The 14,673-nt window shown below is 32.2% G+C and overlaps 1 protein-coding gene across 6 annotated transcripts in view; it reads left to right on the forward strand.

Annotated features, from left to right (window-relative positions):
• LOC148602827 (integrin beta-PS-like) overlaps positions 1-14,673 on the forward strand; it is a 49,021-nt gene that overhangs the window by 3,783 nt on the left and 30,565 nt on the right. For 3 of the 6 annotated variants that reach the window (XM_088553104.1, XM_088553107.1, XM_088553105.1), the window contains exons 3-8: positions 5,069-5,172; positions 7,208-7,312; positions 8,108-8,189; positions 9,786-9,917; positions 10,503-10,599; positions 13,966-13,983. In XM_088553104.1, the coding sequence (XP_088409230.1) occupies positions 5,069-5,172; positions 7,208-7,312; positions 8,108-8,189; positions 9,786-9,917; positions 10,503-10,599; positions 13,966-13,983 (538 nt within the window). The remainder of the gene's footprint in view (positions 1-5,068; positions 5,173-7,207; positions 7,313-8,107; positions 8,190-9,785; positions 9,918-10,502; positions 10,600-13,965; positions 13,984-14,673) is intronic. The other 3 variants (XM_088553106.1, XM_088553109.1, XM_088553110.1) reach the window with 1 other exon arrangement.

The following is a 14,673-nucleotide window of genomic DNA, read 5'->3' on the forward strand; positions in this document are numbered from 1 at the left end:
TTCATTTTGATCGATTCATATGTTCATACACTGTACATGTATCTGCATGCACAGTGTTCTGCATGCACAGTGTTGCAGGATATGGGAAAATTTAACGTTTCCACAGCAAGGAATTATCTTTCCTTCAAGTGTCTGCTTTTCAAACTTAACAAATTTTTTTTCAGAAATTTAAGTTTTCTACCTTCTGAAATCTGGATGGGAAAGTAGAAATCAACTTTCTATCACCAAAATTTCATTTGCCGTGGGTAAAGAAATTTTAACCCTGGACGCTGTTTCTAAATAATAACCAATTTTATAATTGTTTGCACCCTATGAACTTTACATTCAATGATTCTGTAGACAGTAAGTGTTTTGTTGTGTTGTCTTATAAATTTATGTACATTGTATGCAAGAAATGTCATAAACAAGTTTGAAGTCAAAAGTCAAAAAGAATTTCCTGAGTCAATTCATCTGCTATTGAACTATGGCTGTTTTAACATTTTCTTTGGGTGTGTATATGAAAGGCAAAACAGTGTACCAGTAATAATCTTGTTACCTGCTTCCAGCAAGAAAAAAATAGGGTAGATAGATTGGGAAATTAATTTATTTTTCAAAAACATTTTACATGTACATTGAGTTGATGGGGTAACTGTCTAGACTTTAACAGTGCTTGCTCCAAAATGGCCATAAAATGTTTAGGGTACATGAAGGTAGGGTACATTGTAGCAGGAAACAGGCATATTATCTTGTTAGCCTAAAATTTCTTGTTCAAGGACCTGCTTTGAATAGCACTACAATTTTTATACTTGTTCTTGTAACTTCTTCTTGTAAATTCCATCCGTAAAGAAATTCAGGAAGAGCTGGTTCATGTATATGTACACTGCACATATGTGCATGACTACATGTACATGTACTGTACATGTATATATGCCAGTCAGTGAACAAAAGTGACATGAATTGTTAAGAAAACACAGAAAGTTATGGAAAGTGATCAGATGATACTGGTTTTCTGGAACTATTTCTATTAAAGTGATAAGTACATGTACCTGTATATATTCATCATGTGAATATGATCACCCATTTTGTGTTTATTTTATATTTAGAGCTGTGAAAAACCATGGTGAATATTTACATTGGTTGACTCATCACCCCATCATAACCATGTGTAATATTGAGAGATGATTCATGTATTGTCATTAATTAAGAAAATGTTAAATTTTTATCAATGATTATGGAAAATGTCATATCTACATATTATACAGCACAGCTGCGAGCCTAAGTTTGTAATTTCTGTATCAACTTAAATGGTCTATAAACCCTTACAACTTTATGTGCTTTGTTTCTGAGCTGACTCACCCAGTCAGGCCAGTGCTTCTGTGAGGAAAGTGAATGCTAATAAGCTATTAAGAGAATCACATAAATGTAAAGTTACTACAATAAAAAGCGTAATGTAACACAATTTTTAAATTTGGGTTGTAATTCTATTTAATAATATAACACAACAATCTTTTTTCACTTGCGTTTGTATGCTCATTTTTTTTCTCAATTATAATTTGAATTGTTTCAATTTCATTTACTGTACTCTAAGCATTTTATTTGATAGCTATAATTGTACACATACATGTATACGTAATTGTTGTATGGCCTGAGGAACCAACAGATTTGCAACATAAAACATGCAGTCCATACACAATATACATTGTACATGTACGTCTTAAAGCAATTCAATGTGAGGAGGGTAAATGTTTTTTTTTTCCGTGCAATGCAGTGTAGAAATTTCTGGGCTCTTAGAATTCTGATTTCTTGTGACATATTGAGTCTGAAGTTAAGACACAGTTATGTGTATATTGTAAGCTGAACAGTTCTGCACTAGGGAAGTGAATTTTCATGTCAACCCTTCCAATTGAAAATTGCTATTGTTTTTATACACTTGTCAGACATTTGTACAGACAGCAGGGATGATTTTTTTCCCACTTTTTAGCGAAACTGTGTTATTTCAAATCTGGATTTCACTGCTAGGACTCTTTTTTTACTGTATATTTACTTTTTTCCCCTTTGTTTTTAGACACCATAAAATCATCTTTGAGACAGGATGTACATTTTACATGTACATGTATTATGGTATTCCAGTGTCTCTGTGTCCCTCATTCAGACTTCACACAATTATTCAAAATTGCTGCCATCAATTTTTTTGTGAAAATTTGGTGAATTGCTTCCTTCTGGTTCTACTGATACATGTATGAGCTCCCTTCAGAATAAACTTTTTCTTATTTGATTTATGGTAATTGATTCACACAAGAATGGAGTGATTTTATGTTTTAGGACAGTAACTCAAAAAACCTAGCAGCAATGTCTATGAAACTTTAGTGAATTGTTTATCAATATTGATGACAGATGTAAGCTGCCTTTTACTTTTTGTATATTTCTGATTCCACAATTCAGAGTTATGGGACTTCGTTGATAAAAAAGGGGGATTTCACAGCTTTCAGGTTTTACATATAACTCAGTATTGGTTGCACCCATTGTCATGAAACTTCCAAAAGATAGTTAATTACAGTTGATGTTATCTCCCTCATTAGTTGTTATGAATGTCTGATTTTCCATTTTTAAGTTTTAAGGACTTATTTATTCTGAGAAAAGGGGGAGAATTCCCATAATTACACAGGAACTCCAATATGCTTTAAGCAACTTCTCCTGAAACTTTGTTGTTTTGTTGTGTTTTTTTTAAAGAATGTAGATTCTTTTTGTTTTTGTTTTTATATATTTTGTGTCAAATACATATGTACAATCACAATCAAATTAAGAGCTGTATCAAGCTTGGACTTGTGTCCATATACATGTACATGTATGCCCCATATGTTTAGGGTTTGACCTCTGCTGGCGTACATGTACATGTGTTTAGCTGCACTCTATGGGGCACTTTGTTTCCTCACTGCTGACATTTACATGTATTCTACCAAAACTGCATTTAATACATATTTATATTTGTGTACTAAAATGTAAGTAGTAAATTCCAGGGAGTGCATGTACTTGAAAACTTCTTTATTTAAAAAATTAATTGATGAATGCACCAATGATGTAAAGGATGACCCCTCTCAAGTCTAGTTAAGCTGTTTTTTGTATGAAAATGCTGTATAAGTACTAGTGTACCTATAATTAGCTTATCTACCAATAGTCTGGCTAGCCCCATTGACATCTGGATGACTTCTATTTAAACAAGATAGAAATTTAATCCCACCCCAAGGACAATATTAATCCTCTTTTTATCAAAAATGTTGCTTGACCTGAATGAATAGATCATGGTATGATGATTTTACTATCCTTATGTTATGCTGATAAAAGGCAAAAAAAAGATATTATGTCTGTTTCATATTACTCTACATACTCTATTTTTTTTTGTTCGTACATGTACCTTAAACATTTTATGGCCATTTTGGCTCGAGCACTGTTGAAGACTGTCTAGATTGTTTCCCATTTACTCATCCTAAAATATTTAAAAAAAATGAAATAATTTCTATACCTACCCACCCCATTTTTTTCTTGCTGGTAGCAGGAAACAAGACTTATTCATTTTGGCCTAATATGAAACATTTCACCACCTGTTGGCATGTAGTTCTACAGATCATTCATGAAATATTTTAATATTTTTCCAAAATCAGAAATTAACAGGACATTTTATGTAGATGCAAAAACCTTTCCTTATGAAGTTATGTATTAAATTTTATCACATAGTTTCTGGTTGAGTGACTATTCATTGAATCATATAGTTTCTGAACCCATGGCCACCCTAAGTGTACATGTTTATGTAAAATTGATAGATTATTTTGGCTTTGTTTTTAATGGTATCTGTAACGTCATTTCATGTGGATATTAGTCCTTCTCCGTAATATGTATATGTATTTATATATATAATTTATTATTATTATTAATGATATGTTATATACAAGCAGAATTTGTAATGAGTATGGGAATGTAGGACTGAATTAACAAATTAAGTCAATTAAATTTGTTTTCCTGAAAGGTGGTTATAACTCATGACTACAGTTGGGGTCATATTTATCCAATTTTACCAATATGTCGTTACAAATTCTGCTTGTTTGAAACATACCATTAAGATTTTGTTACTTTCCAAATGAGTATGTGAGAATTTATCTGATACTCATTATTTTTATTTGAGTAAACTGATTAACCAAAGTCTTATTTTCTAGGTACATGTACCACCAAAACAAATTGGAAAAGGTACACTGCCAAATGTGTCACATATGATAATCATATGGTAATCATATGAAAATCATGATATTTAACATGTGGTAGTCACTTGGTGATCATATGATTCTCATATGATAATATGGGCTTGAAAACATATGATAATCATATGTTTGTGAAAAACATGTGATTATCATATGATAACCATGCTATTATAATATGTTAACTGAAACATATGATTATCATATGGTGCTTGATTTATATGATAGTCAAATTTCAAAATCAAGGCAACCACTCTAAAATTATGCAATATATTAAAACATTAAGTAAAGATTTTGTTACTTTCCAATATATATTGTATAATTTTAGAGTGGTTGCTTTGATTTTGGAATCTTGCGATTTATTCCGAAACTACATTGTAGTACAAAATGTTTACAGAAACTTGTGTTTGTTTGAAACATGTCAGTTTTCTCCATAGTTGTGTCACAAAGGCAGTTAATTTGCATATTTTTGTGTGAAAGCTGGATTAAATTTAAAAGAAAAAATTGTGACTTTCATTCAATTATTGGTGAAAGCCAACCACCTGTCCAAAATTCAAGTTGGTGGTTTTATACATGTACATGTAATTATAACTGGGTAAAACAATCACTTATAATGGGAAAGGAGAACAGGTAACAAACAAGAGCTTAAACTTGCAGAAGATGAGAATATTTTGTAAAAATTCGAAATTCAGTAATTTTTTGTGTGCGTCCAATTTCATACTTATATGTACATGTCCTTAGATTTATATTCACTGTTATGAATTTGTTTCTTCCAGTGTAAACAAAGGAATCATGTTCAGGAAATGAAGTGTATGATGTTCAACTTTTGTTTCTAATTACAGGAACAGGAAGTTTAACTCCCACAGCTAAGAATCCATGCATAGGACAAAAGTTATGTGGTGACTGTATAGCAGTTGGTAAAGACTGTGCCTGGTGTCAAGCTCCAGTAAGATAAACAAGATTTAAACAATGCTATCAAATATATGAGTTTTCTTAAGCAATACATTTTCTGTCTTATACTGTATGGCGAGTTTCTAATTTTTTGCTATTTTCATGGTGGATAGAGAACTGTGAAAGAGTAATCAAGGAAACCAAGATTGTAGTGGAAATCAAAAGACTATAATCCAGGGACAAAGACAAGACATGGAAAACTGACCAACACAACAAAGAACATAAAGTAACCAAAATAATACATACGAAGTAACAAAAGTAAACGGGCAATTCGGACTTCACTAAAAACTGGGAGCATGTACCTGGTGCACCGGTAGGGTAAGCGTCCTCTGCTTTTGGAAAAACACCCACCGAGTTGCTCATAAAAAATCAAGTCTGGGGTAGACGAAAGAGGAAACAAAAACTGACACATTGAACAAGTCAGTTTTCATGGTGCAGATGGATACACTGTAACGATCCACGGGTTCATGATGACGACCATAAAACTTCTTTAGTGATGACTTCAATCTTGTAGCAACATAACCCTGTTCTAGAAGTCTAATTGTAAAAAGTCTTGCGTGATACAAAATGTCTGGTTAGTAACGGCAAGCTCTGGTATAATGTATGAGTTATGATATGAAAACTCCATATGCAGGTGCTGAAGGGATGTTGCCACAGATGAATGGAAAGTTGACAATTCTGAATGAAAAGTCATCACGTTTATCATAGAATTTGGCCAATAGTTTTCCTTTACCATTGATCTCTAAATGAGGGTCACGATATGAGGCCGACTTCACAGTGTAGTGTCCTTTATCTCAAGTTCTTTGGGGTAGATGCAATGTATAAAATCCCCTCACCTAGGATTGTTTTACAATAATACATCATCTGTGTAGTGGAAACTGAGATTAAATGATCTTGCTAAACAATGTTCTTTCTTTTGGATTAGATCAGCAAGTAGAGGAGCACAATTGTTCCCATTAGAATGCTGACCGTTTGTTGAAAAAAGTGTTCACCACACTGGACAAATATGTTGTTGATAAAAAATTTCAGCATTTTGAAGACATCTTTTTCTGCATATTTGGAAGATAGTACCCGCAAAATGGAGTTTTTAACACTATATAACGTTAATTATATTTATGAAACCATGAAAATTGATACCCAGAAATACCGGTATGTTTATTTGATGGAATCCTCAATGATTAGCAACCACAAAAATTAATATGTCTACAGTATCTTGGTGGATGTAAAAAATGACAATTTTTAGGCAAATATGTGTTGAAAAAATTACGACGCAGTGGCAGATCGGAGGGTGGGGGTTGGGCAAGGGGGCCTTGGCCGCACTCTTAGAAAAAAAGATTGATGAAAAATTTTGTGTGTTAAGTCATAAAAAACACTCACTTCTTGATCCTCACCGGTGATCCTGTCAAGGAATTTTGTTTGTACTTATCCTGATCAAGCTTCCTTTTTCTATATATCTGATCTGTCAGACCATTATTTTTTTTTGCAATAATTCAAGAGCATTTTACATGTTTTATGTGTACATTGGAATATACATTTAATATTCTGCTTAGGAAATTGACCATTTTTTGAAAGAAAATCAATAGTGTCAACATCATCAACCTGCTATTACCTAGGTAGGTAAAAGATTGACACAATTGTCTGCTGAAATTAGATAAAATGTCCGACATGGGCTGTCAAAATTTCCGGACCCTTGATTGAGATACCATTTAAGTATTTCAGTAATTAGGAGGCATGGCTAGAAAACCAAGTTAGATTATATAAAATGTCTTTATGGACAATGTTTCTCAATGACACTGAACTATTAAGCACTTTGTAGAAAAATAAAATATTGACAGAATATATTTGTGAGAACTTCAGGACCATTTGTTTCCGTTGAGTGGATTTATTCTAGATTACTGGTATCTTCTTTCTCAGTGAATCAAGTTATGCAATACATGTATAACTGAGAACTTTTTCTTTGCAAAATGGGAATAACAGTTTGTATAAAGTTAAATACTTTGTCTTCTAAATCAATGTCTTTTTTCCTTCAGAATTATGATGTAGAGAACAAAGAAAGATGTAACTTGCTATCAGAACATAGTAACTGTCCGTCAGAACATCTCATTTCACCTAAAAGTGCTTTACAAAGGACTGAGGTAATTAAATATTTTATGAACATGGTGGTTTAAAACACTCACATCATTATGAAATCACATTTCAGTATGGAAATTTTATGACTACTCTTCATCTTGTTTTTTCTCTAACACAAATATTTTGTGTTTGATGTAGTCAAATAGACAGCAGTGCAATATAACTTGTAATTGTTATGCCAAATGTGCAATATCATAAGTTATGGATGTGTCAGAAAAACTAGTTGTAGTGAAAACAAGTTTTAAATATAATTATCATTGTTAAATGCTACATAAGTTATAGTTCTGTTACATTTTGCAGACACGGAACTATTCACTCTTGAGGATTCGCAGTTGTTTCTAGGAATTTTGGGTGCAAATTACACTTTACCTTTTGTGAATCTCTTCATAGTGTCTTTGTTGGAATTACACAAAGTTCAAGATTAAATATGACAAAAAATATCGCTTGTCATTAAGCCACTTTCAAGATTATGTTCATTTCCCCTCGCTCGACCCTATCTCCTAGCTTTGGGTAGGTAGGTAGGAAAAATACTTTTCATATGATTCTGTAAAAAACCATGATCAAATAAGTGAAAAATGATGGTTTTTTTCTTACCATGTTTCACCCACTGCCTGATTCTTACCGAGACTGACACTTAATAATGTTTTGACTAAATTAGGCTATTTTTTTACTTACTCAGTGTGTAACTTACAAACGGAATCAGAAATTTATTTTTTATTCATTCTTTGTATTATTCAAATTTTCCTATTTTTAGCTTTATCGTTTGCCCTGTAAAATCATGTGTGTGGAATATTTTGTAGGATGCTACACCTAAGGATGGAAGTAAAACAGAAAATCCTATCCAGTTACAGCCACAGAAGATTAAACTTAAAATGAGACCAAGTAAGATAATGATGAAATATTCCCTTCCTAATTATTTGTACTTATTTGATTTACTGTCAAACAGTTGTAGAATAAGCTCAAATTGAGTACAGCTAAATGTTAAGTCTTCTTAAATTGACATACAGTAAATATTGATTGCTCAAACTAAAAAGAACTGTTCAAATGTTTTTGATAGGGGGCAAAAGATCCACTGGTGCATTTTTGGTTACGATACGGAAATCGATTCCAGGGCTATTTTTATGATTCCAATCTGATTCCTAATTTAGCTTAACCAGAAGTCAAAAACGAAATAATGACCGCTACAAATTTTGTTTACAATCACAAACCAATTTATCTGCTGTTTTAAACACTTTAGATTTGCTTAAAGTGTAATGGATAAAGGTGTATGCGAAACTAAGTTCTTTTTCGCATTTCTTATTTCCTAAGCAGTGAAGCCAACAGTATGGCCCAGTTGGAGTTAGTGAAGATAAGTTTTTAAGATCTGTAAGCAACAGGATCTGCACCCGAGTTTAAATGTGTTGAAAGTTATTAGTCAAGAAATTAGAGGTCATCAGTAATGATAATATTTGGATATAATGAAAAATGTTGGTTTCAGGAAACATGGATGTTTGATGGCCAACTGTATTTTGATTTAACTACCCTAATATGTTATTTTACCAGCCATTTTATAGGAATTATCATACCCTATTGATATAATTTTGGAAATAAAGATAATCATTATGTTCAAACTTAGGAAATCTTGTCAAGAATGAGCCTAGCCCTATGTGCTAGAGTAACAGTTGATATCTATACATGTAGGCTCATGGTTCAAAATCGAAATAACTCATTTCTGTCTAGTTAAGTGTCAGTCTCTTTAAGAATCAGGCAGTGGGTGAAACATGGTATGAAAATACCCATCATTTTGATAGTGTAATTACAAGGAAAAAAGACAATATTTTCCATATCATTTTGGGAAATTGAGTTATAATTTCATTGAAATGAACATTTCAAGGGCAGATAACTCTGTCAAAAATCTCATTTTTCTATTATTCGATAGAAAATTTTCTGAACAAAGCTAGTGATGCAGAGATCAAGTAATGGTCTTTTCAAATAGAGAAATCATCCTTGAGTGAAATTATATTGTCAGATCGGTGGGGTTTTGACATGCATGTATCTGATTTTTTTCATTTTACTTGATTCTTTCAACCACTTACACTTAATTGCATTTTCCTCCCTTTTTCTTCAACAAAATAGGTCATAGCAACAGAATGGAAATGAGATCACTATCTGGTACTGTGAAAGTACTTTAATTAGTGAACACAATTTTTTGTGGGTTGGGAGAGAAACACAGATCCATGGATTCCTGAATTCCTGAATTCATAGTTTTGAGGTTTTCATAATACACATGAGTGGAAATCTCCTTTTCCTTGGGAACCAAATTTCATGGATTGGCCTACCTACGAGAACCAAGAAATTTGGTACCCCGCAAATAATAGTACTTTCACAGTAATAGAAATAACAACTATTTTATAGATGATCCAAAGAGGTTTATCCTAATTTTCAGACTTCACAACAAATACATACTGCTTTGTATAAATATGTAACTGTATTTTGTAGATGATCCACAGAGATTTACTCTGAACTTCAGACTTGCCAACAACTACCCTGTAGATCTATACTACTTGATGGATCTCTCCTACTCTATGTTGGATGACAAAGAAAAATTAGCTACACTTGGTGTTCTTATTGGTTTGTATCTAGTTGGTTGGGGCCATGTGCTATATTCTTTGATAAGGCTTTGGGTACTCATTATCATAAACTTATGGATACCTTAAAAAAGTATTATTTCAAAATACTTGGTAATATTCTCAAATTAAAATAAATTCTCAGCATTTGGCACTGTGGCCTAAACTGACATTTCTTTTCAATATGAACTGAAAGAAGGGAAACACAGACATGACTTGTTTCCTCTTTTCAGCAGAATTCCGCTATTTCAAATCCAGATTTTACCATTGGGATTCTTTTTTTACTGTATATTTACTTCAGATTTTGCCAATTTCCGCTTTGTTTGTAGACCTAGTAAAATCATCTCTGGAAACACATTTCCTTAAAATTCACGAAAGCACTGTAGTCAGTATGGATTACAGAGATAAGACATCCTTATTGATCTGTGGTCAATTTTACAAAAAGTTGTAAAAGATATGCAAAGATATGTTTTGCATATTAAAGAATGCTTGCCATATTGGATATTTAAAATATACACATATATACTATGTACAAGTCAGTAATGTTTAAAAACAATGGAAAGCTAATAATTTTCTCTTTTTTTTCCAGCAAACAGAATGAATAATATTACAGAAAACTTTCGTCTTGGATTTGGGTCATTTGTTGACAAAGTAGTAATGCCATATGTCAGTATGGCACCAAACAAGTAGGTCACATGTATTGTAAGAACACGTGTATTGACAGGGTACATTTTATGGTATCGGGTTACATGTCCTACCAAAATTTGATGTTGTGTTGCAATTTTTTTTTAAAAATGAGGTATATGCTAGATTTTAATCTATACCATTGTTACTACAACTAGAAGTATATTTCTAATCAGTAAGAGAATTCATTTTTAAGGAGGTAAACCTTTGGTAAGGGAAATAACTCTTGAAATCAGAGATCTGTTTTTGTCAAATTCAATTTCACCAAAGCCTTTCAAGCTTTCCTTTGAAACAGAGTGAAATCAGTCCAAGTTACTTCGATGCTTACATATGATTGATGTCAAATGCTGAATACAAATATTTCAATGATTTGTAAGAGTTGTGTCCCTTACCGTAGATCTACCTCCTTAATTGCTAAATAAACTGGAAGCTCTCAAAACAATTAGTATTTGACTACTGGATAGAAATTACTTGTAGTGGGTTACCCAGACATATAAAATAAACGGAAAAAAGTGAAAAGTATTCAGAAAAGGTGTTTGCTAGATTTTAACAAATTTCTTGCTGTTTTAGAATTGGAGTGTAAGTATGGAGACGTATGGAGTGACATGTTATCAGAGAATGTTATTTATGTGTTCTCTATGAGTTTATGTTGGGTCATGAAAACATTATATTTGTCCACAGATATATGAAATAATTTGCTTATTCTTAAAATTGGTTTTCAGCTACTAGACCATTTAAACTTCTTGTGACTGTGCATTTTGTGCAATTTAACATCCCGTCAAATAATAGCATGAAAACCTTCTGCATGAGAGTTGATTTTGAAGAATGATCTTTTGACACCAATCCTAACCCTGTGTATGATAAAATTGCATGTTTTCCGATGTTAATGTAAAAGTCCACTGTGTGATGTCACACTGTACTTAAGGAGGTAGACCTAGGGTAAGGGATATAACTTCTGAAATCATTCATATGTTTGTATCATATTCTATTTCACCAAAGCCTATCAAGCTTTCATTTGAAACAGAAAGAAATTAGTCCAAGTTACTTTGATGCCTTCATGAGATTTTGAGGTAAATGCTGAATACAAACGTTCAAATGCTTTGTAAGAGTTGTGCCCCCTACCTTAGGTCTACCTCCTTAAGTATTATGTACAACACTCCTAATTGACTTATTATGTAAAGAGTATAAATATCTCTAACACTTACCGCAAATAAATATGGTACGATGGCTTCCTCGTCGTTCATTGAAGATCAGTGAGTAGCCTTGGGCTGACATTTTCATCCTGGTCGGGTTGTTGTCTCTTTGACATATACTCCATACCTATTCTCATTATATTGTTTATAGTAATAAATTTTTACCTTTTCAATTCATTAGAAATTATATGTGCAGTATGCACTAATATTTTACCATGTTTTACCTTCTTGGGAAAAATATATATATGTTCAGAATGTCTATTTTGTTGTCCAGTACACAAATAAAATGGCGGAGCAAGACATCACCTATCTTTTGAGCAGAAGAGTATTCTAGCCTAACCCCTAGAAAATGAAAAAAGACAAAAGTAGACAAAAGTGAAGTGCAGGTTTAATAGATAACCTTGAACTTTATACATGATGTACAGGTTGCTGGTTTAGAAGTTTGTTGAACTTTAACAACTTTTTCAGACAAGATTTAGCGTTATAACTGTATATTTGAATTAAATTTCAATTTATTATCAAAGCATAGGAAAATTTTTGCATATCAACTCTGACATCTAATATTTTACAGGAGCCTTGAAAATCAATGTTAATTTATCATGTTTCATTTAAAAGAATAAAATGAAATGATTAAACATTTTTTTATACATATTTATTGAATATAAACATTGTCAATGATTGATTGATTATTGGGGTTTTATGCCAAGCATCAATTTTTCAGCTATATTCAAGCGATGAACATGAAAAGGATGATAAAATGAATGTGAAATAAAACACTATCAAAAGAAATATACAGTCATATTGCACTAGTGCTTATATCACTATATTGGATGTAGTGAAATATTAAAACAGTGTGTACTTCATGAACGCGAGAAAAATTGTCACTACATGTATATAGTAAAAGGGTTAGTTCATGGATATTTGTGAATATTGGCCCTCACGGAGTATCGTATTGCATGCTCATACAATGTGATATCTGCAAGGGCCAATGTTCATCAATACGCTTACAATTAGGAACAAATTTTTAAGTTACATGTTCTCAAAAACGGGTACAAATTTACTGTCAAGGGTGGAAGGTCCTGGACTTTTTCAAACTTCCAATCAGTGGTCCTTTTAAGGTGGACTATAAGTCCTCAATAAAGTGGAAATGAGATCAGTTGAAGGTCGTCGAAATATGTACAGAGGTGTTTCTGTAGTTTTTTCTAATTTCGGAATATACTGTACAGATTGTGAATCTCTACATAGAACCTAGGTTAAAATTCATGAATTCACGGTAAAAATATAGATTCTCATTAAGTGGCATAAATAAGTCAGAAGACATTTCAAAAGTCCTTGGAAATAAACTGAAGGTCCCAGATATCAGACAACCATTAATTTGAATCCCTGAAATGGTTGAGAATTTTTTGATAAGAAACTTAACCAAAATGGCAAAAGCTCTTCTCCTGACCCTTCTATATGTATTGAAACATGTTAATATATTTATTGGTAAGGAATTACGATGACTTTGTACAAGCTCTTTTCCTGACCTCTCTACATGTTTATATATTTTTCATGTAAGTGAAAGACAGGTCAATGTAAACCCACCTTTGCTTTTTATGTTACGGGGCTTTTTATTCCCGCCAATCCCACAACATGCTTTTAATTCCCTGTGAATGGTGGAATCACTGCTTAATTTATTAACTGCAATTTAATCAGGTTGCAAGTTGTCATTTTAAATATTTAACCAATACTGAGAGTGATTTTTTTCTTGAAAGACCTATCTAGTTTTTTTTTCAACTTTGGTATTTGGATGCTTTTTTAATATTTTACATTATGGTGAGAGTTAATTAAATGGACATATAGTTGCATCAATTTACTACAGGCAGTAAATATATGAAACAATTTCTGAAGCGTGTTAAATGATATGACATGGACATAAATAACCATTCAACTTACTGATAAACCTTTTTATTGTCAAATTCAATATAATGATTAACCCTTGCCTTCCTCTTTACATATATATGTAATAAAGAAACTTTGTTACCAAGAGATGGTTATTTAACAATATACTTTTTGCACAGTATTTTCAATGCAGTTCAATAAAACCATATAATATCCTGCACTATGTTGTGTTTGACCCTTGCTTGACCTTTCTGTTGTTATTTTTGTGCATCATGTGACTTTCTTTAATAACAGATCTGCTGGTGACCACACGTAAGTCGAGGAAGTGATATAGCTTGCACGTTACCTATAGCTGCTCTCAGCCAATCATATTCTTTGTTTCTTGCTGAATGGCTTCCCATTGGTTAGGGCCAACTGATATCTTGTATTTATATGGAGGTTTCTTAGGGTCTTTCTATTTTCCTCAGTGGCTTTTGTAGAACCCAATAATGGAATTCTCAGGAAAAATTATCCTCAAGGCCAATTGTTTTCTCTTCTTTTTATATTAATACATGACCCTATTTTTTATTCACAGGATTTTTATTAAATGTTTTGTTGTTGCAGTGCAGTATGATATAACAGCTATTTGCAGTTTAGATAATCATTTGTGAATTCTCTGTTTTTTTACAAAGTTGTAAAATATGTAAAGGAGTTTACAATTTAACATCTGAGATCAATGAAGCATTTAATTTCTATTTTGATTTTATAACTTTTTCAATAATTGTTTTACAGTATGAATATGAAAACAGAACTTAGAATCTTGCCTAGCCATTGAAAATGGTTTTCTGGATGGTAATCAGAGAATTCACACAACAAGATTTAATTGGATGAAATGTTTTGAGTTTTTATTTTGTAATTAATGGCCTGATAATTTGTTCAGATCCAGTTTCTTCCATTAATGGCATTTTGACCTTACTATTTTCAATATTCTGTTTATATAAAGCCTTTGACGATGAGAATGTA

The sequence above is a fragment of the Perna viridis genome, chromosome 11, assembly GCF_037379345.1.
Source record: "Perna viridis isolate PV_CMFRI_1.1 ecotype Kerala chromosome 11, ASM3737934v1, whole genome shotgun sequence".
Lineage (NCBI taxonomy): Eukaryota > Metazoa > Mollusca > Bivalvia > Mytilida > Mytilidae > Perna > Perna viridis.